Source organism: Sminthopsis crassicaudata, chromosome 3 (genome assembly GCF_048593235.1).
Source record: "Sminthopsis crassicaudata isolate SCR6 chromosome 3, ASM4859323v1, whole genome shotgun sequence".
NCBI classification, from domain to species: Eukaryota; Metazoa; Chordata; class Mammalia; order Dasyuromorphia; family Dasyuridae; genus Sminthopsis; species Sminthopsis crassicaudata.
The window spans coordinates 602,476,952-602,500,835 of NC_133619.1; the positions used below are offsets into that span (position 1 = coordinate 602,476,952).

The following is a 23,884-nucleotide window of genomic DNA, read 5'->3' on the forward strand; positions in this document are numbered from 1 at the left end:
GTGCTAATGCTTCTACTAAAGGATGTTTGTACTGTTTGAGCAAACACTGGCTCTCAGAGTTAATGTGTTGGGTTTATTTTGTTTTGTTTTGTTTTTTTGGTGGGGGGAGAGAAGTGCAAGGGAAATAGCGTTGGCAAAGAAGGACAGAGAAGTCAAGATTCATGATGTAGAATGGGTTACTAATGCTCAAATGGGTAGAGGCAGATCTTCTATTGGTGAGGGGTTGGACCAGGCAGGGAGCCAGCATTCTAGGATTTACATCCTTAGCCTAGCTGCCTTGCCTCTGGACTGGAAGTCTGGAAAAAACTGGGTGCTTGGAGCTCTTTCCTACTCCTGAGACACTCCTGAAACCTTCCCATGTCCCCACCCACATGGGTGTCAAAGGCTAAGCTCCACCTTGCCTCCTGGGACACCTAACCCAGCTTGGGCTTTTTCTCCCTTTCTTTTCTTTCTCCTTAAAAGCTGTTTTAATCTCTGCTCTTCCTGGTGTTACTTTTCTTTTCTCTCATCTTTTTCTCCTTTCCTTCTCTTTCCCCTTCTATTTCTTACTTCCCCTCATTTATCTCTTTCCCCCCTCCCTCCCTTCTCCTCTCTTCTTCCTCTCTCCTGACTCTTTTCTCTCTTCTCCCTCCTCTCCCTTTCTCCTTTCTCTCCACCTCCTCACCCTCTCCTGATTTCTCAGTCTTTGCTCTCTTTTCTCTTTCTGCCTTTCTGTTTCTGTCTCCCTCCCGCCCACCTCCTTTCAAACATCCTGATCTCCCTGTCACCTTTGCTCCAGCACTAGGCTAGAGAGTCTGTCTGTGGTGGAGCCAGCCATGAGCTGACAGCTCAGCCATCTGTGCGGAGGCTCTCTAAGGTCACAGTGTTTCCTCACTGGGGATGACTTGGTCATGATACACTGTTTCCTCATTTCTACAGTTTTCAGCCTGAGTCTGAGCCTGGGCTGGGGCCACAGCTGACTGGCTGAGAGGATACCAGGGACCTGAGTCTGCTCCTGCTCTGGTAAGAGGTAACTTGTTTGGGTTTTGAGTTTGGAAGGCAAAAGGGGAGGAAGGCTGGGATGACTCCAGTTCCAGATCCCTCAGGTTGACAAGGGATAGTATGACCTTCATTTCACTGTCTCCAACCTGGTGCCCACCTCAGACCAATAACAACATCTGGAGCCATTCTCAGAAAGAATCCTGAATTGCAAGGTTCCTCCATGAGGACTTAGTCATTCTGGGTCTAGGTGGGTCAGGCTGGGGCTGGGTGTGGCTCCGGATCCCTGCTGAGACTCAGGGGGGAGATCCTGAAGCATGAGGAGGATGTCTTTTTATTCCCAGGGTGATGGAGGTGAGGGGAAGGTGGAGAGCAGATGAAGGCAGGTGGGGACTGCTGGGCAGTGAGTCTTAGCCATCGTAATGTCTTTGTCCTAAATCCTCATGTGGTTGCTCTCTGGGAAAAGTAGCTACCAGCCTGATTCAATAGGGGAGGTAGGACTGCAGAAACTATAGGAACTATATATGTAAAATATATAATAATAAGCCTTATATAATGGATAGGAATAGATGTTAATAGAGGGTCTGGGGTGAAAGGTAGGGTAAGAAATCTTGAGCTCCATCATAGATTTTCAGGAGCCCCCATGACAGAGGCATATGCTAGGAAGGCTTTGAGTGGGATGTGGTGAAAGAGTCTCAGATCCTGGGGGAATGTAGAGTCTGCTTCTCAGCTCAACCATCTACCTGGGTTACCTACTTCTAGGTCCCTAGGCTGCAGCCATCATCTCTCACCCATCCTATGCCCCCACTTCTTTCTTTGCCATGAGCCCAATCCTTTTTCTCTTGGAGTGTTGGTCCCATTTGTAGGTGCTACCACAAGAGAGGGCCAAACCCAGCTTCCCTCCTTGATCCATGGGACTTGGAGAGCCATCCCCCCCCCCCCCCCCCAGAATAGAATATTACATCTGAAAGGGATGGCCTTCCCAGGTCACTCAGCCCAACCCTTCACTTTGCATAGGGAGCTTGGAGAGATGGCTTGCTTAATTAGGGTTACTCAGTGGAAGAGCCAGGACTAGAACCCAGGGATTTTGGTTCCCAGGTTCCTATACTGTCTGGCACATAGTAAGGCTTAAATAAACTGTTAAATAATTGATAGAATCTCATTGTCTCTTGAGCCCCCTACCAGAGGATAAATAGTCTTGGCTGAGAGCAACCAGTTAAACATGGGATGTATGAGTGATGGGTTCACTCAATCCAAGGCACTGTTCATTCTCCCTTCCACAGGAAACCTGTTAGGGCTGGCTCAATGGTTGGATTGACACAGCCTGGTCACTGGTTTCCAAGGGGCAAAGCAGCCAGTAGTGATAGCTTAGTTTTCAGGAGCTCTTCTCTGTAAAATCCAGTCTCTAGTTTAGTACTGGGATGGGGGAGAAAGGACCCTCAAATCCCTGCTTTTGAAGTAGTGATCCTCCAGTATGGGAAAGAGAATATAGCCTATGCTAGGAAGGCTTTGGGTGGAATGTGGTGAAAAGAGTCCCAGATGCCAGGAGGAACATAGAGTATGCTCTCACTTCAACCATTAAGCTTGTGAGACCTTGGACATGTCCCTTCTCCTTCTCCTACCCTCAACTTCCCTGTATGTAACAGGAAGGGATTGAACAGGATGATTTCTAAAATCCCATCCAGTTTATGAAATGGTTTGAAAGGTCCCCCTATATCCAAGTCCAGGAAGCCAAGTGTTCCCCAATGTGAAACAGTGCATGAAAACTGCTCACTCACAGCCTTCCAGTCAAAGGGTTATTCTCAGGAATAGCCTTTCTAGCTGTTCTAGGATCTTCTCACAGAGAAGAGGGAGAGCAGTGAATTAAGAGCCTGGGAGAATGTTGAGTTGCCTTTCAGAGGTGTTAGTGGCAAGGAATAGTCCTATTTTGCCCAGGAGGCTTGTATCAGTGACCATAAAATCAGAAAGTACTAGAGCTGTAAGGATCCTTAGAACATAAGATATAAGCTCAAAAGGATTTTAGAACACAGAATATCAGAGCTAGAAAGAACCATAGAAGAGAATGTTAGAACTGGGATGGCCCTTATGTATGACAGAATATCATACATACGGAACCTTAGAATACAGAATGTCACACATGGAAAAAATCTTAGAACACAGAATGTCATAGCTGTCATGGTCTTTACAATACAGAATGTCATACTGAAAGGACTCTTAGAACACAGAATATCAGAGCTGGAAAGAACCTTAGAATACAGGTTGTGGAGGCAATGTAGTAAAGCATCTGGGCTTGTTAACAGAAAGGCTCTGTGTTTGAATCCTACAATTAAACACTAACAATGTGGTTTTGGACATAGAACTTAACCTTTCTGAATCTCAGTTGTCCTCATTTATAAAATGGAAATCAAAATACCACCTAACTCCCAGGGTTGCTATGAAGATCAAATGAGGTAATGGTTATAAAGCATTTTGCAAACCATAAATAACTCTTTAAGTGTTGGCCACTACTTTTATTTTATATTTTTAAATTTTCAGTTACACTTATTATTAACACAGAATATCAGAACTGGAAGAGACCTTAAAGAGCCAATATCTTTAAAGAAAGAAACTGAGACTTGGGGGAGGAAGTGCCTTGGCCAAAGTCAAGCAGAATTAGAACCCTCCCTTGAGACCAGTCAGAGGTCTTTAATACTTTGGCTTCTTGGAGAAACTGTATTTCCAATCCTACTGGTGTTGGGGTCCTTGCTCCTGAGAGTCCAAGATAGATAGGTCCAGGGAACTAACTTGCCTCAGTCCCAAAGAGTGATGGTGAGAGATGGAGGAGATCCATGCGGCTCATAACTAATGGGCTGGCTCTCATCCTGCTGGTACAGTGAATAGTTTGATTTAATTGGTAGTGGGTGAAACAAAGGTGAAAAGGAAAGATCTCAGAAGGAGGGGGTTCTCAGGGTTCTGAGAAGAATGTCTGAACAGCATAAGTTGTGCAGGAGATAAGGTGATATGGGATGTTTGTGGTTTCTGTGGTCCCTTCCTTTTCAGGGAGCCTCTCATCAGTAAGAAAATCAGTGATACTAAAGGAGTATGTGCTTCCTGATAGTTCCACCATTCCCTACCTCCCCGGTCCCCAGCATTCTCCATCATCCCAGACTGGGGGCCTTGCTAGCTGAGAACTCTGATTTTTAAGATGGTAGTAAAAATAACCATAGTTACCATTTATAAAGCATTTTCAACCTTTCAGAGCTCTTTAGAAACATCATCTCATTTGATTCTCATTACAACCTGGAAGGCAGGTGCTATTAGTTTTCTCTTTTTCCAGTTGAGGAAATTGAGGCAGGGTTCAATAAATTTCCCAGGATCCACAGCTTTGTAATTTAGTGATCCTTTCCCAGGGTGTCTCTCACCAGCAAGCTAGAGATACTAAAGTGAATGCACATCTTCAGTCTCCTGCCTTCTGCCTCCTTTCCTCTTCCATAGAAAGTCTGTGAGGTTGATTTGAACTTCTGTCTTCCTGTTGGCAGGCTGGGCTCACCACCTTTTAGCAGATCAGAAGGGAACTCTTTCAGTAAGGTTTGCTATGGGGTGGGGTGGGGAGATTGACCATTTCAGCTTTGAACCGCTGGTGAAGAAGAATGTTAGAACAGAAAGTGTGAAGCAGATTGACTCCTCCATCCTTTTCCTTGATCACTCAGACATCCCAAAAGGGAGGTAGCAACTCCTCACTGGACTGATTTTGGAGAGAAGAATGAGATGATGTCCTTCTTTCCTAGATAGAGAGTAGAGATGGACTGGGGCTGGTCCAGGAGGTCTGGATGTATACTTAGAAAACCATTCCTTAGCACCCTTGGAAGTGGCCTGGGAATGTGGAATATGGAAGTCAAAGGACTTTAGAATACAGATAATCTAAGCCAATATGTGAAAAGAAAATGGACTGAAAATTTCTGCTTTTTTCTCTGGGAAAAAATGCAGAGCTATGTAAGAGGGCATGGTCCTGGCTCTGAGAACAATTGCTAACAGCCATCAGAGTTCTCAACAGCCCAGATGAAAGCAATGTCATTATTTCTGAGCCTCTTCCTTCTTCATAATAAAAATTCTATTTACTCATATTTCTAGTTATGGGCTATAAAGCACTTAATTTACAAGATATCTGTGAGGCAGTATCATCCCCATTGTATAGAAGAGAAAACAGATTTGGAGAAGTAAAACTTAGGTTCCAGAATTAATGGGACTCCCACCCATCCTTCTTCCAGTTCTGGTCCAAGGCTCTTCACTGTACAAGATACCAATTCTCTCTCTCTCTCTTTTTAAACTATTCCATTCTAATTTGTTAAGCTCCTAAGAAAAATATTTGAAAGATCCACAAATTTATAATATGGCAAATGAACCATGTGCATCATCCTTTGGATGCTAACTGTATATCTCCAGTCTGGCACCATTAATTTGAAATATAAGAATCTGACAGGCAGGGGCAGCTAGCTGATGCAGTGGATAGAGCACCAGCCCTGAATTTAGGGTTCAGGATTTCAACTAGTTCCCAAATTACCAATACATTCTGAGACACTCTGAAAGAATTACTACTCTGAATGAATTCCAATTCCCACAATTCAGCCTGATATTTTCTAAGCTGGTCGCACAGACGCCGAAGTCTTATCTCTTACAACCTTGCTAACTTTTAATACAGAACAGAATGCAAAGCAGACAAACATACACACACAGACAGATGCAGAGTTCTATTTTCACCTTTTACATACAGATTTAAGTCTGATATCCCCAAATAGTCCTGGGATATTCCAGTTTTCTTCATTTTTTTTTTTTTTTTTTTTTTTTTTTTTAAGATAAATCCTTTACTTTTTATATTTGGGAAGTTCATTCCAGTCTTGAATTCCCTAACTAACATCCTGATACAAATTGTTGGACTGCTATACCTCGGGGGAGGTCCCTTTGTTACCCTCATGTGCGGCCTCTCCCTCCCCCTCCCCCTCAGCCACCCGAGAGCCTTCTCAGGAAAAGTCTTTTATCGTTGGGGTCAATAGCAGTCCACACCAAAAACAAATTTAGGAGGGCTAATCCCTCAGGGTTTCCCTCGACCCAGCCAATAGACCCCCAGAGTTCAAATCTGGTTTCACACACTTAACACTTCCTAGTTGTCTGACTCTGGGCAAGTCACTTAACCCTAACTGCTGAGGAAAAAAAAAAATCTGACAGGCTTTGGAATCAGGAGGACCTGAGTTCAAATCTGACCTCAGACACTAGCTCTTTGATCTTGGACAAATCACAAGCATATTTGCCTCAAATCAAAGAAATATAAGAATTTGTAAATACATTTGAGGTGAAGGATGTAACTCCAGTTTGATCAAAGATATTATTTATTATTATTATTTTTTTTGCATTTGCAAGATACCAATTCTCTCCCACAGACCTCCCTCCATTTCCCACTCAGAAGAGCTCAAACTTGGAGATTGGCTAAGGAAAAAGACTTTTTTTCTCTTCCAGGATCAGAGAAAGAAAGAGATTTCTCCACTTTTCTGAACTCCCCCAAGTTCTGTGCCTCTACTCTCTGCCATAAGGACCTACCCTGGTCCCTCAGTTTACTCATCTGTTAAATGGCAGAGGGGTTGAACTAGATGACTTGTAAGGTCTCTTCCAGCTCTGGATCCAATGACAAAGACCAGAGAACCCAGCTGGCTGGGTCAGACTTCACTAGAAGGGAGGAAAGATGCTTCTTAAACCCACCTCTCAGTTTTCCCCCCAGGATTAGTGTCCAAAGCAGCATAGATCATTTATAACACCATCTGCCAACTTCTTGTTATCAGGGACTTCTTGTCAGGGACCCTGAAGAGGGGGTAGTCAGCCATTGTGACTGTATCTGGGAACCGATTCCAAGCTGGAGTCAAGATATAATGGGATTCCTTGTAAGCTTTTCTTTGTTAAATATAGGGAGTGGGTATGATTGGTCTACCCAAATACTGTGATACAATGGAAAGAGAATCTTTGGAGTTGGAGGACGTTGATTCAGATCCTACCACTGACATTTACTGTCTGGATAATCTTCAGTAATTCACCTAATCAACTTGGGTCCTGATTTTCTTCTCTATAAAAACAAGAGAGTTGCACTAGGTGACCTCCAAGACTTTTTTCTGGCTCTAGATCAGTGACTCTGTGGTCCTAGAACAGTGTATATATGAAAGACCTTTGGGCTGGGAATCCCAAGGGAGGAGAAGATGCTGGGATGAAGGGGGAAGAGAATGTAGTTGCAAAGAATAATAATGAGCTCACCTTTCTATATTGACTTACAATCTTCAAAGCAATTAAAAAATGTTTTATTGGGGCAATGGATAGAGCACTGGCCCTTGAGTCAGGAGGATCTGAGTTCAAATACAGCCTCAGACATTTAACATTTACTAGCTGTGTGACCCTGAAAAAAAATTAATTTGAAAAAATACCATACATAATCATTTTCTGATGTGTTCCTCCCTTCTATCATATTGAGCTCTTTTTATTATAAAAAAAAGTTTTTGAACCCTTTTTTGTAACAAAAAACCCCCAGTAAAGCACAACTCACCAACAAAGCCACTGGATCTAAAAGAATATATATCATGTTGTCCCTGGAGTTCCTTACCTCTCTATAGACAAGATTACAGGATCATAATTTTAGAGAAGGATGGGACCTTAGAATTCATCTAATTCAGCCCCTGCCCTGTTTTTAGTGGTCAAGATTGGACCTGGTAATTCATTAAAGTCCCATTATTATCTTTTAGTGTTTTCATTTAAGGGATTGTGGGTTTTGTTAGGTAGATTAGTGCTGGATCTGGAATCAGAATCAACTATTCCTGAGTTCAAATCAGGCTTTAGACAGTTTCTAGCTGTGTGACCCTAAGTAAATCACTTAACCCTGTTTGCCTCAATTTCATCATCTGCAAAATTAACTGAAGAAGGAAATGACAAACTACTCCAGTGTTTTTGCCATGTGGGGACATGCAGAATCAAACATGATTGAACAACAACAATTACAGCAGTTTTTGTTTCCAAAGTACTTTCCTTAGAACCATAGGATGAGATTAAAAGTACGGATGGCATTATCTTAGAAAGACTACTGAATCTTGAATCCAAGGAGCTGAGTTTGAATCTCACCTTTTTATTTCATAAGTGCTATTTGTGTGACTTTGGAAAAATGGTTTTGCTTCTCTCTCTTTATTAAAATGAAGGTGTTAGATCAGACCTGCAGATTTGTTTCATAGACCCCTTTGAACAGAGGTGGAGCCTGTGGACCCTTGAGAATGACATTTTTAAAAATGCATAATAAAATAAAATAAATCAGATAACAAAGGAAACTAGTTCTATTAAAATAGTTTAAAAAACAAAACAATTCTGAACCTGGGGCTAAGAACCCCTGCATTAGATGGATTCCAAGCTTCCTTCTAGGAAGAAAAGCCAAGGAGAAGTAAGGGACTGAACCACAAGCACAGGTTAGATTGAGGTCTCTTATGGAGTTCAATACCCTTTGATGGAGAGCTTAAGTCCCCAACTTCCCAGTTCCTCATGCCCTTCAGACACAAGGACCACACGAAACAAACAGATAATGGGCTATTGGCAGAAAGAGACCTGGGAACTGTTAAGGAGATAAAATCTGTTCTTGGAGTATCCATGTGACCTCTGATTCTTTGAGTGGCAGGCCTCATTAGCAGCAGGAAATCTGATTAGCCCAGGGACATTTCAGTAGGGATCTTCCACTATTTCAAAGTCCTTGAATTCATAGTGGTTGAGTCGCCAGTGGCTCTGGAATCTCCATCTCTGTTTCCTCATTATAAAGCTTTTTCCTCACAGCCTTAGGAGAGAAGCAGTGGAAGTATTATAATACTTACATTAGACACGACACACACACACACACACACACACACACACACACACACACACACACACACACACACTAGACAGAGGGGCAAGCCAAGACATAGGGTGATAAGACAATTTGTTCAAGAACACACACTTAACAAAGGATGGAAATTAGAAACTAGGCAGCTGATTCTAAGGCCACTTTCTCCAGGAAGGAGGCTGCCTCTTCCCATTTTGCCCTAAATGCCTTATTAAAAATCTCTTTTGCCCCCACCTCTCCTATCTCCATAGAGGGACCTGAATGCCTCTCAAGCACATTGGTCAAAGGAAGGACTAAAAATTTGGAGGTGGGTCGCTCCCCATTCCTATCTCCATTTTCCTGATAAAAAATTTTACAATTCCATTGTCAGGCTGTATTCGTTCTCTATTCTGTGACCTCTCTACCCATTAGCTCTGGCATCTGAATTCAAATCCCTCCTCTGACTGGACCTTGTGTGACTTGGAACAGCTCAGCTGACCTCTCCCAGTCCTCAGTTTACTCATCTGTTAAATGGCAGAAGGGTTGAACTAGATAACTTCTAATGTCTCTTCTGGCTCCAGATCCAATGGCCCCAATTCTTCCATCTGCTTCCAATGGATACTGGGGTCTTTCCACAAATGTTCTGGAATCATTAGACTTCAGAAGGAACTTGAGACATTATCTAGTTGAAATCATACCAAATTGATTATGCATCATGGCTGTGCATGATTCCCTGTGCAACATACCTCACCTTTGCTCATACAGATTTCACTTGCATACTCCCAGTGATGGGGAAATTATTACTCAAAGCAACCCATCCCATTTGGTCCCTAATGCTTGTCTCACTTCCCTGCCCCCTTCCATCTCAAATATTTTTTGGGGCTGATCTGTCCCTATTCAGGATTGCAGTGAATGCCATTGGTCTTCCCAATCAACTCTGGAGATGGTTTCAGTACATTGCTCTACTCTAACCCTGTACTTTAGAACAGCATCTTGATGTCTCTCTTTTTTTTTTTTTTTCTTAAGAGAAAGAAGCAAAGAGCTAGGAATGTAGAATAGGAAAAAATGTACCAAGTATTGCTTTCAGGAGGGGGAAAAATGATGCTGCTGATACTGCAGAGTTGCCTGAACATCATTCTAATTTCCCATTAATATTTATGAGGCCCTGATGAGTGGTGGACTGAGGTCTGAGAGTCTGGTGAGTTTGGTCCAGCAGGAAAAGTCTCCTTGTGTTAAGCTGAGTGCTGTGGGCTGCCCCTCCTTGCCCAACTCTGTTTAAAATGATTACTGGCACTGGGCCTGGACCCTGTTCCTCTAGCCCTGCCACAAGAAGCGAGGATTCTGGGTCTTCTCTAATTCTTGGCTGCTGGGCTGGCCACATGACCCCACCGTCAGACCACTTATGGGGTCTTCTAAAGCTCCATCTTTCTCCTGGTTTCCCCATTAATGGAGAAAACCCCTTCTTCCCCATCTCCCTCAGGCTGCAGACCCCACGTCACCCCTGTTCCCTTTTCTTGCTGAGATGCTCCACCCTTCTAACTTGGCTTTTTCCTGGCCTATCAATCAATCCTTCAAACTAGAGTTCAGGCACCCCATGATTCATGAAACTTCCCCTGATCTTCCCCTCCCCCATTAGGTCTGACCTCTCTTCTGTGAGATCAGAGAACTTTATATATTCCTCTTTTGTACTTATGTTTCTTGTGATAAAAATAAGGTTGTTATTGTTTTTTAACATCACGAAAATTTCCTCTAGGATCCCTCCCTATTCTTTTCCCAGAAAGCTATTCTCTATAACAAACAATATTTCTGTCAAAGACAAAAAAAGGAAAAATCAGTATGACAAATCAATACATTGAAAAAAAAAATGAAAATGTGTACAAGGTACAACACTAAAGGATGCCTACCACCTCTGCCAAGGGATGGGTGGGGGGTCTCTTCTACATCTCGACTTTGGGGCTATGTTCTCTGCATTGCTATGACATTAATTCTTTTTTTTTTGGTGGCTTGTATTCTAATTTTTGTTGCACTTGACCAATGTAATAAAGTGCGCTTATTTAATTTTATTGCATTTATTTGCATTTATCTCACCTGACTTATGTCCGAGTGGTATGACATAGGAGGTAGAGAATGGCTCTTGGACCCAAGAAAATCTAGGGTTGATGGATGAGGGAAGATAGGAGACTATGAGAAAATGTCTTAGTGTCTCCAACTCTCTTGAGAGATTTCCAGGAAAGGAAAAGAGCTGTTTGACTCTGGGCAACTCTGAGAATACAAGTTAAAGAGAAGGTTGCCTTCCTGTATGAGTGGAGGGAATTTCCTCATCTAGGACTTTGCCACATCAATGAAATCAGGTTCAGCCCTTCTCCCGCTTTCCCTTGAATTATCTCTCACTGTAGACTGCAAACATTGTAGATAGCAAATTGTAAACATTGTAGATAGTAAATTGTAAACATTGTCGATTATAAATAGTAACTATAGACTATAAATTGTAAACACTATAGATTTTAAGTTGCAAACATTGTAGCTAGTAAATTGGGAAACATTGTAGATTATAAATTATGAACATTGTAGATTGTAAATTGTAAACATTATATATCTTAATTGCAAATATTGTAGATCATAAATTGTAAACATTGTAGATGTAACTTGCAAATATTATAGATTGTAAACTCTTTGATAGTAAAGAACTTGGATGTCTTTTCATCCTGCAGTGTCCAGAACTGCCCTCAGAAACTAATAGGTATTTACTATGTTTCTGTTGAATAAATAAATAATCTAATCTGGGTCTCCCTCCCTATCACAGGACCACTCCTGAGGAGCTCTCACCCAGCTAGTCTTTGCTATGGCAGAACATCTCATCAGTCAGCAATATTTGTCACCCAGAAGGAGAAATCCAGACCCCTCCTAACCTCAACAAGATCACTACCCCTAAAATGAGAAGAGCTGTCATTTATATAAGGCCTATAAGGCTGTTTACAAACATTATCTCATTTGAGTCTTGCACTAACCCAGAGAGGAAAGCAATCCAGGTGTTATTATCCCCATTTTACAAATGAGGAAGATAATGTTTGGAGAGCTTGTGACGGATCCACGCTCACACAGATGGGAAGTGTTGGAAACAAGATTTAAAGTCAGGTCTGGGACCCTGCCTACTAAGGACCATCACCTTCCCCTTCCATGGATAATAGGAAGTGAGACAGCAAAGGGATTTGGAATAAAAGTACCAGGATAAAAGTACAGGATAAAATTTCACTCATAAGTCCTGAGAAATAGGTTCTCAGAAATTTACTCGGAGGCCTGAAAACTTGGGTTCTTTTTCTGAAGAATTAATAATTATAGCTAGCAATTTTATAGCACTTTAAGATTTGTAAAGTGCTTTACAGTATTATTTTGTTTTATCCTCACAACCACCCTGGGAGGTAGATGCTATTATTAATAATACCCATTTTATGGATAAGAAAACTGAGGCAGACCAGGGTTCATTGACTTCTCCAGGCTCATGTAGCTAGTAAGTGACTGAGGCCACATCTGAACTCAGGACTTTCTGATTCCAGGACCAGTGCTCTATCCACTATACCACCTAGCTACCTTATATATATGAATACTTTAATAGATTCCTACTTTTCTTAATGCAGGCACACCCTCCAATGATGCAGATTGCAGCCCCTCCATTTGGTAGTAGCTGTGATCAAAAATAACCATTGCCTGGTGTCAGTCCTCTGGTATGGTTCTTGGACAACTCAGTTGCCAGGCCTATGAGCAAAAGTCTTTTCAGCTTGTCAGAACTGTTAAGGGTTGTTTACAGAGGAGATTGTTATTACAACTCTAAATCCTGACTTCTAACCTCAGTTACCCAGAGAATAAATAATATTGTTCCTTCAAGAAAGAGGCAATGGAGGCAATATAGTAAGATGGAAAGAAGTAAGGAAATAAGCATTCATTAAGCTCCTACTAAGTGCAGATCTTCTTGCTTTTGAGTTATTATCTCAGTTGATCCTCACAATAACCATGGGGAATAGGTGGTATTATTATTCTCATTTTGTAATTGAGGAAATTGAGACTGATAGATTAAGTGATTTGCCCAGAGACACAGAACTAATTGTTAGTCAATGATAAACATTTACTAAGTACCTCCTATGTACCAGTCACTGTGCTAAACACTGGGAATACCAAAAAAGACAAAAGGCAAATCTCTGTCTTCAAGGAATTTATAATCTAATTGTGTGACACAACACTTAAAAAGAAGCTAAAAAGTGAGGGAGGGGAAAGGAAAGATACCTGTATGGTGGAATAATGATACCCAGAGGAGTGCAGAGGATGGTAAATGATAAGATGGTTGCCCTGGGTGACCCTGTTACATGGAAAGCCTTCTAAGAGCTCTTCATTGTCCACCCTTCACTTTCCACCTTCTCCAGTCAAAGGGAGGGAGGGGCCTCCAGGGCAGAAGGTGCAAGGAGGTGTGTTTCAAGACTGATGGGATCTTGTTGCATTATGGGAATCTGATAGTCTAAGTTCTGTCTAAGATTGTATTTGAACTCAGATTTACCAGACTCTAGCACTAGTATTCTATCCCCTATACCATCTAGAATATGTAATTGCAAGTAAAAGAACTTGGGTTCAATCTTGGTGACCTGTGTGATCTCAAATGACATAAACAATCTGGTACAGTGGAAAGAGGGCTGGTTTAGGAGTAAGAGCATCTGAGTTCAAATCCTGATTTACTACCTTTGTAAGCTTAGGCAAGGGTGTTTCTAGCTTTCTGAACCTCAGTTTCTTCAACTGTAAAATGGGGAGATATAGATAGCTTTCAAGGTTCCTAGAGTTATAGTCCCTAGGTATGGGTAGATTATTATTTTTATTGCCTGAAATAGTATTCATATGAATATTTTTGACATGATGGAACTTTATTTACTTGACCTCTTTGGGATATGTGCCTAGAAGTGAAATCATAGGGGGTCACAAGGTATGAATAATTTTCTAATTTCTTAATTATAAATTAAGCCATTCTTGTGCCCCATTCTGGGATTCTCTAGACAATAATGCATATAAAAAAACCTCAACAGGCACACGAACATGAATATGTTTTTTAAAAATGACTGACACAAATTCCAGAAGGCTGGTGCTGAAACTTTAACTCTTGACTCTGAAGTTAAAAAGGACCAAAGCTGAAATCCTGCTTTAGACATTGTCTAGCTGTGTGATTCTGGGCAAGTCACTTAACTTCTGTCTGCCTCAGTTTACCCAACTGTAAATAGAAATAACAATAGCACTCTCTCAAAATTTTTATGAGAATCAAATGAAATAATACATGAGATGTGTTTTGGGGGAAGAAAGATGGGGCATGCTTGTCAAAGCTGAAAATGACTTCAGGCTAGGGAATGCTAATAAGATACAACAGGTTAGTCAAATTTAATAAGGTTATATTTAATGGGGATAAATGTCTGTTTTCATGGGAGTTTAGAAAAATCAAAAGCACAATTATAGATTGGGAGAGATGTAACTAAGGAGAGTCTGTAGGGAAAAGGTGTGGAAAATTGTGGCCTATGACATACTCAGAAACCAGTGAGAGATGGAAATAAAAATGACTTGTGTGACTTCAGACAGTTATCAACACCCCAGTCACCACCCTCTGTTCTGCTCTGCTCACATTTGCAGTTGTTCCGAGCACTTCATTTTAGGAAAGACATTAACTAATTGGAGACTTACTTGGAATTAAATCCTGCTTCTAATGACTTATGTGACTTTATGATTACATAATGATGATAGAAATAATAACCATAATCATCCTCATAAGTAGCTTGCATTTATTTAGCCTTTTAAGGTTTGCAAGAAAATTCACATATTATTTCATTTGATCCTCCAGAAATCCTGGGAGGCAGGTGCTATTATTATTCCCATTTTACAGCTGGGGAAATAGCCAAGCAGAGGAAGTGATTTGACCAGGGTCACACAGCTAGACCACGTCTAAAGTAGGATTCGATTTCTGGTCCTTCCTGACTCTAGAGTAGAGAACATGTTTCAGCATCAGCCTTCTAGAATTAGTGTTGATCATTTTTTCGAAACTTGAGTTCATGTGCTTTCGGGGTTATTTTCATGTGCCTTATAATTATTGTATATATTATTCTTCTAGTTGTGCTTTCTCTCTATGTAACTTCAAATAAGTTTTCTCATAGTTTCTTGAATCTTGCAAATGGCCTGGAATCAGATTCAAATATGTTATTTTCATTGCCTGAAATAGTATTCATATGAATATTTTTGGCATGATGGAACTTTATTTACTTGACCTCTTTGGATATGTGCCTAGAAGTGAGATCATAGGGTCACAAGGTATGAATAATTTTCTAATTTCTTACTTAATTATAAATTAATTTCCAGAACAGGCAAATGAACTTCCAGCTCTATTCTTAGTATATATGAATTTTTTGTCTTCTCAATGTCCCTCCCCTACCATTTTTGTCTTTTCTCATTTGAAAAGTCAGATAACATAGGCAAAACACTTACTAAACCCTAATGTTCTTAGAAAGGTTAGCTAACATCATCCTCATCCTTAGTTACTCCTAGATGTAGTGGTCAGTAAGAAGCACAGGACTGCAGGTGGGGCAAAACAAAAGTTGAGAGGGAGTTTTTATAGTCTGGATTTTAGTACAACATAATAATTTACTTTTTTAGTTGGTAGATCACACTGTGGACTCATATTTACCTTATAGGCCACCAAAACCTTCTCATCTTTTCCAGATTAGTTGTTGTCCAAGAACGTACCTTTCCCATTATGTTTTTAAAAGTCCCAAGTGGAATTTTGAAAAACCCAAATTTCCAAGTTAGATTTGGCTTGGTGCATTTTAAAGTTATTTAAGTTCTACCATTCTCTATTCTAAGGCCCCATCCCAAGCTACTCTGACTTCTCTTCTAAAGACTTTTCCACTTCTGACATTCTCTGATTTCTATAATTTTGTCTCAGATTTGACATTCTATATTCTAAGGGCTCTCCTGTAATGTTCTCTCTAAAATGTAATGTTCTCTGTTGGGGTTTTTTTTGGGGTCTCTGGAGGCAGCCTTTGTTTCAGTTCAGTAATCACCACAAATGCAGCCAGATGTTAAAAAGTCCAAATCCTTTATTGTCTCTTTCCAAGTCTTGTGTCTCCTTTCCTGGGGCCCGGCTAACTTTCTTAGAGGCCTGTCTCTCTCCTTGGTTCCGAGAGCTTGAGCTCCTGCTCCATGAATCTCTCCAGATCCAAAGGTTTGTGCTTCAGACTCCAGCCACCACAAAGGTGGAAGATGGAATGAATCTGTCTTAGCCTCCAAGAGCTTCTAGTGCACTTGTTGTTTTTTGGCTCTGAGAGCTTCTTGCTTATATGCTGTACACTGAGTATAAACCAATCATTATATCACTAGAAAACCATTATTTGTTGTAGGATTAAATCAATGCTAAACTATATTTAACTATTGTCTCCTCAATTCCACTTAGTACCTTAGTACATCTCCTTGTAGGATTAAATCAATAATACTGAACCATGCTAAATTAGATAACTGTTGTCTCTATCAATTCCAGTGACTTAGTACCTTATAAGAATCCTTTATTTCAAGTTTCGAGTTCTGGCCCATAACACTCTCCCATTTCTGATATTCTGTGTTCTAAGACCCTCCCAACTCTGACATCCTATATTCTAAGGGCCCTTCCAGCTCTAAAATATTTTGCTTTAAGTTCCCTTCCAGTTTTGCTGAAATATCTCATGTGTAAAGTTGCATTGTGGCAATGAATTTGTGGGAATATACAGAAGTTGAGCAACAACTATCTCTCATTTGGTACAAGAGTTGGTTGGAGGAATATGTGACAAGTTATTTGTGTACATGGTGGCGTGGTGTGTATGTATATGTGGTGCATGTGTGTATCTCAAACAGGACTGCAGGGCAGGAAGTAGCTCTAGGATGAAGGCTGCAGGTAGGATGTAGTGGATTGTATTTGTACTTAGAAAAAAGAGTGGTCAGGTACAGTTGCTAGGAAGGATCAGGTTGGTAGTTATTTACTAGGAGACAAAACATAGGAAAGTGACTTTTAAAAAAGGGAGAATTTGAAAAATTGCCCAACTTCCCCAAAACAAGATGTGTACCACACCCTTGCTTCTGCCTCCTCTTCCTTCCCTAAAGCCAATCCATTTAGCAATGCTTTCCCAGGAGCCTGAGTCACCACTAATTCTTGTTTCCCCCTTGCTACCCACTCTTGCCTACTTCCTCCAGGGAGGGAAGTCATTACTCTTTGTAGGAGCCCTTCTTGGAAGAGTTAGTTTTATCTGAGAAAGAAAAGAAGGCAAATACACAAATTGAGAGGTTGCAACTCTCCAGATGAGATTTTGACACCAAAGAAAGCTGGCTTACCAGCTTAGTCTTGTTATGTAGAAAAAATCTCACTTCTGACACCCCTCAATAATGTTTCACACAAGGATGTAAGCATAACATTGGTTCTTCATTCTTATGTCTCTTATATCTTTAGGGAATATTACCTATAGGTATATGTATAAAGTATATACTCATAGGATACCTATAGAAGCTAGGGTATTACAGAAACTTCTTTGGGGCTAAAACTAACATAATCACAAAAATAGAGAAAGATCATTCCAACAAGGGGGAGACTGAGTGACAGGAGAAGGCCAAATAATTGAATTACTGATTAGATGAGTAGGGGAAACAATCAAATTAGCTCAAGGAGTTTTCTTTATCTTCCAAATAGTTTATTTCCTCCATCACCAAGGGCAATGTCCTTGGCCTTGAAGCTTTCTTCTTTTTTGAAGGGACAATAGAACTTTTTCCCTAAAGAGTTCATAACTTTCTCGTAAGATTCTATTTAAACAAAGTTTGCCCTAGATATTGGGGATGGGAGGGATAAGAAGATCACATAAATCTTAAAAATGGGATCTCAATTTACTACCACAGGGGTTTATGATGTAGTCTCTGATGAAATGGTGACTCTTCTCAACAAGGACACATATGTTTTGAACCTATTCTCCCCAGACTCATCCTCCCTTTCTGATCTTCAGTCTTTTCTTAATGAGTTTATTCTTTCCTGCTGTCTACAAATATGTCCAAATCTTTTTTTGTTTTCCTTGAAGCAATTGGGATTAAGTGACTTGACCAGAGTCATACAGCCAGGAAGCATTAAGTGTCTGAGGTCAAATTTGAACTCAGGTCCTACTGACTTCAGGGCTGGTGCTCTATCCACTATACTAATATTTGCCCCATGTCCAATTTTTTTTTTTTTAAAGTCTTCACTAGATCTTAACTTCATTCCAAGTATCTTCCTACAGCTCTCTATTCCCTTTCTCATCCAAACAACTTGGAAAAAGTTCTCAACACTTTCAACTTTCATTTCCTCTTTTCTAAGCTCTGTAATCTGGCTTTTGACCTTAGCATTGAGCTAAAACTGAACTCTCCCTTGTTGCTGATATCTCTACTGCTAAATCTTGATAGTCTTTTGTCAGTCCTCACTTTCACCCTTTTTTTTAGATGACTGACAAAAAATATATTGTATTATCATATTGTTAAAGAATTTCCTATGTGAGTATCTTTAGATAGCACTTATTTTTCTTTTTCAGAGAAATCGGTTATCCAAAGGACATCAACATTTCAGAATCATTTTCCCTGAATTTCTTTAAAAATTTTTTTTTTTTATTGATGTTTTTTGTTTTTAGACCATCTCCCTTTTCAAATATGTTTCCTTCACTCTCCCTTCTCCATTGAGCCTTCTCTGGTGTCAAAGACACACACACACACACACACACACACACACACATCTATATATAATATATATAGATGTCTGTATGTATGTATATATGTATGTGTTTATGTGCATATATATATAAATGTATATGGTCATAAGTATTTATGTATACATACATACACACAGTCTGTTATATATAATATATGCTATATACAAGTTATAGCATACATAATTTTATATATAATAAATTTGTTGAGTTGTTTTTCAATTATATCTAACTCTACATGGCCCTGTTTGGAGTTTTCTTGGCAAAGATATTGGAATGGTTTGCCATTTCCTTCTTCCATTCATTTTATAAATAAGAAACGGAGGCAAACAGAGTTAAGTGACTTACCCAGAGTCACAACTATTAAGTGTCTGAGGCTGGTTTTGAACTCCGAAAGATGAGCCTCCTGACTCCAGGTCTAGCACTCTTATCTGCTATGTCACTTAGCTACCCAAATATATAAGACACATATGCATGTGTATACATCTATATCTATATACATATATTTAAGAGAGTCTAAAACTTGAACTTTTAACTTCTTATGCTATCATTAATAAAAAAAATAATTTGTCATCTTTTAGGCCCAGAAAAGTGGTGGTCAGCTGCCTCTCTCCTGTTCAGAATGATGGATGAAAAGAACTCTGACCGGATAGATTCTGAATTCAGATACACCCTCATTCCTATTGTCTATAGTATCATCTTTGTTCTGGGAATCATCTCTAATGGTTATGTGCTGTGGGTGTTTATCACCCTCAACCCTGCCAAGAAATTAAATGAGATCAAGATCTTCATGGTCAACCTGACAGTGGCTGACCTGCTCTTCTTGTTTACTCTGCCCTTGTGGATTGTCTATTATTTTAACCAGGGTGACTGGATCCTACCCAACTTCCTCTGCAATGTGGCAGGCTGTCTCTTCTTCATTAATACTTACTGTTCTGTAGCCTTTCTTGGGGTCATTACTTATAACCGCTTCCAGGCTGTGACAGACCCCATCAAAGCAGCCCAATCCACCACTCGTCGGCGGGGCATCATCCTGTCCGTGATCATCTGGGTCGTGATTGTGGGGTGTGCCTTGTATTTCCTCATTTTGGATTCGACAAACGTTGTTCTCCTGAAGACCAGCGGGAAAAATGTAACCCGCTGCTTTGAAAATTATGAAAAGGGAAGCATCCCTGTTCTTATCATTCATGTCATCATTGTGTTCTGCTTCTTCATCGTTTTCCTTGTGATCCTGGTCTGCAATGCAATCATTATCCGGACCTTGTTGGCTCAGCCTCTCCAGCCCCAGAGCAATGCTAATGTTAAACAGAAAGCACTTTGGATGGTTTGTACCGTGATGGCTGTCTTCTTCATCTGCTTTGTGCCCCACCACATCATTCAATTGCCCTGGACAGTGGCAGAGCTGAAGATAGGTTTTCAGGACAACAGCCGTGTGCATCAATGTATCAATGACATCCACCAGGTGACCCTCTGTCTCATGAGCATCAACTGTGTCTTGGACCCTGTCATCTACTGCTTCCTCACCAAGAAATTCCGAAAACACCTTTCAGAGAAGTTACAGAGCATGAAAGGGAGTCGCAAATGTTCCCGTGTCACTACAGATACAGCTGTAGAAGTGGCCGTGCCCCTCAACAACTATCCCATCAATACCATGACCAATTAAGCTGTGACTCCATGCTCCAGAGGCAAGAACCAGTGCCCTGCAGGGATCCAGAAAGGAAAGAGAAGGCACTCCATCTGAGCCTGGACAGTACTCTCTGCCTTGTTTCTCTGCACAATTACAGATCAGTTAGAGAGATGAGACAATTTCTCCAAACCAAGCTGAGAAGATCTAAATCTTGCCTGAATAGGCTGCTCCCTTCCCTTCTAGAAAATAGACTTGTTCTTAGGAAATCTTACTTTTCCCAGCTTCCAGGATCACACTGGAGAATCTGCATGTGGTATGGTGGCTCCTGTTTAGTGGTTGACAAACCTCTTGGTGGGGGTTCAACCCAATGGTGCTAAATAGAGCACTGGTTCTGGAATGAGTTCTGCTGTGACCTTGTACACTTGCTGGCCGCGTGACTCACCCTATCTGCCTCAGTTTTCTCATCTATAAAATCAGCTGCAGAAGGAAATGACAAACTACTCCAGCACCTTTACCAAAAAAGTCCCAAGAGGAGTCAGAAAGTGTTGGACATAACTAAAATGACTGAACAACAATAACACCACCACCAACAAAACAGTAAATAATTGCAAGATATTATAATTAGTATATAAAGTTACTGTGGCAATTTGCAATACATTTTGTTGTGTATTCATGGAGCAAAAAATCTTGGAAACCACTGCTTTTGGGAAAATAGCACTGGATTGGCTGACATAGGACCAGAATTCAAATCCTGGCTCTCATACTTGTGGTCTTAATTATTTGAGCCACATCAATTAACCTCTCTGGGTTTCAGTTTCATCATTTAGAAAATGAGGGAGTTGGATTTGGTGACCTCGGAGGCTACTAAATCTGTCATTCTGTGACTGACTTCCATTCTGTGAGATGATGCCAGAGTAAAAGCTGAACCCAGAACTTCCTTCATCTGATTCCTTCACTATTCAATGACTAGATTATTCCCTGTGAATCCTCAGCATCCCATCCCAGGAGCTGACATCTCAGTGGAGGTATCCTATAATCCTAGGTGATGGTTCCTATAAAAGATAGTTCTAGGAAGAGCTAACTTGAACTGGTAGGTGGAACTCACAGGATAAAAGGAAGAATTGGGGATCATCCCTGGTAGTAATTTTCCCCTTAATGATAAGGGAGATGATAAATTTTCTGCTTTATACTGTGATCATTGAAGGTCTGAACCACATTTTTCATAGGGAAGGACCGGGGGCTGCCACTCAAACTATCCATCTAACAAACTCTGATGAGTGAAGTGGACCAGAAGAACTCTGTGGTCATAAAATCATAGATTTTGGGAGCTCTATGAGTCTATAAGCCCATCGAACCTTGCACAGTGTTATGAATGCACAGTGTTATGAATGTAGAAGGTGTCTACTCAGTATTTGTTGAGAATTTATGTGGTGGGACTTAGAATTCAGTTTCTCTCATGTTCTAGTCTCATCCTTACTTTTGTGTGTATGACTTTGGACAAGTCACTTAACTTTTCTCTAAGTGCAGATAATAAGAATTTTCCTGTCCAGTATCACAGGATTTGGCTTGTTTTTTTGAGCATCAGATTGAAGTGAGATAATGGCCATGAAAGCACTTTGTAAGTTGTAAAGCTCAATGGAAACACACTTCGATACTTCCAGATTTCAAAAGATCTGTGATTTTATCTGTTTGGGTACTTCTACTAACTCAGTTTGCAATCCCTTCCATGCTTATATGGACATTTTCAGGAGTTGCTATGGCCTCAAAATTGACTAACACTCCAATAATGTGCCTTTTCCATCTTAATCAGGCTAAGTTCCGATTGAACAGATGCATAATAAGAGTGACTATGTTTACTCTCTAAACTCTACTCTGGAAGTCTTTCCAGTTTGGTACGACCTGACAATGTTTGATATTCACCTGTATGCCACAATAAGGCAGCAGAAGAAGATAAACAAAGGAATAAATTGATCCCTAGGCCAGCTTCTGAAATAAGTGACGATGACTCCTTCCCAGATGCTGAGGAGGCTGGCTTTTCAGGGGACTTGTTTCAAGGGCAAGCATGGCAGGAAAGGTACAGATATACCAATTGGAGGCTGGAAATCCATCCATCTCTTCTTCTGGAATAGATTGATTTGACACTTCAAAGTCCACACAATGAAGTCTAGTTCAAAAAATGGCCAGCTGTGGCCTCAGCTAGGCCTTGAACAATTCCTGGTGTGTGTGTGTGTGTGTGTGTGTGAGAGAGAGAGAGAGAGAGAGACAGAGAGAGAGAGAGACAGAGAGAGAGAGAGAGAGAGAGAGAGAGAGAGAGAGAGAGAGAGAGAGAGAGAGAGAGAGAGAAACCTCCATGTCTGGGTTCAATTTCTGAATCCATTCCACCAAACAAAGCCTGGCTTTCCATCTACCTCATTGCCTGGGCCACATCTAGATATTGAACACGGCATGGTTTGGGGGCCGGGGAGGTAGAATGGCAGATAATAATCAAATGAGATTTCTCCAAATAAATGAAGGGGAAAGCACACTGGGTTTAGAGTCAGAGGACCTGGTCCTGGGTCTAGGGCTGAATTTGGACTTTTAAGCCAGATCTTTCTAATTTAAAACTAGCATTTTTCTCACTTTGTCACAACTTCTCAAGCTCCAAATCTATCTGTATAATCTTGGGTGAGTGTACCACTCTGGACCTCATTTATAAAAATGAAGGGGATAAATCAGATAATTTTTAGCAGGTCCATTAGCCACAGAAAACCTTGGTAATAGTTACATAAACTTCAGTGATTTGCCAGCCAGCCCTAATGCTTAGAGGAACATCTTCCATAGTTAAGGCTAGATGGACTTTGGCATCCCTTTCAACTCTTAAATTCTGTGCTCTTCTTGCTTTATGACCCAAAGGCTTTTGGCAAGGATGTGCTGGTAAATGTTTAACAACCGACTCTTTGGAAGAAAAATGTATACATCCCACACTTTTAAAAATCAAACTTTAATTTCTGAACTATAAATGCTCTCACGGAAAATTTAACAGTCTGCCAGCCCATTAAAACTGGTTTCAGCATGGACTCTGAGAAGTCTTCAGTCAATCAATCAAGAAGCACTTAAGAATCTCCTCTGTGCCAGGCACCATTCTGTTCCATGGGGATACAGATACCAGGATAGAACAATCCCTACTCTGAAAGGCCTCGAAGTTTAAAACCTGAAGGGATGAGTTTGGACTCAGCTCTGACATTTACTAGCTATGTGATCCTGGAAAAAATGCTCTGCCTCTCTGAGATTCCTCTGTAAGATTGGACTCAATGGCTCTTTCTAACCCTAAATCTATGGTGTGGGGTCGTGTGGCTCGACAGGCTACAGCTGGTTAGGGACAAGCAGAGGAGATTGGGAGGAGGGCTCATAGTCTCCTAAATAGTCAGCAGCCAGTCCATTCCAGCAGACCCCATGTGGAAAGTGGGCTTCTTGATAGAGTTCCAGAGGTTTGTGACTATCCTTAATGCTGCTGCTACTTTGAACCCTGCTTCTTTGCCATGTGTCTTGTAAACATTGGATGTTAAATAAATATATTTTTGATAAGCAAAACAGGATTTATTTTTCTTTATTGATATTTATTCACCCCAGAAGAATGAGCTCTGCTGTGGGCTTAGGCTGGCCAGTTAGCCCAATCTGGAGCTTTGGGAACTA

General features: G+C 40.8%; 1 protein-coding gene across 2 annotated transcripts; it reads left to right on the forward strand.

Annotated features, from left to right (window-relative positions):
* The first annotated feature begins 326 nt into the window (after positions 1-326).
* PTAFR (platelet activating factor receptor) lies at positions 327-23,782 on the forward strand. 2 transcript variants are annotated; one of them, XM_074305623.1, is made up of 2 exons: positions 327-1,009; positions 19,167-23,782. In XM_074305623.1, the coding sequence occupies exon 2, from the start codon at positions 19,208-19,210 to the stop codon at positions 20,246-20,248; it is 1,041 nt and encodes a 346-aa protein (XP_074161724.1). In that variant the 5' UTR covers positions 327-1,009; positions 19,167-19,207; the 3' UTR covers positions 20,249-23,782. The 2 variants fall into 2 exon arrangements, with proteins under 2 accessions (XP_074161724.1, XP_074161725.1); XM_074305624.1 differs by having other exon boundaries at positions 327-1,002.
* Positions 23,783-23,884: the final 102 nt, after the last annotated feature.

Coding starts and splice junctions, on each gene's coding strand:
- PTAFR (XM_074305623.1), top strand. CDS start 19,208: ATGATGGATGAAAAGAACTCTGACCGGATAGATTCTGAATTCAGATAC.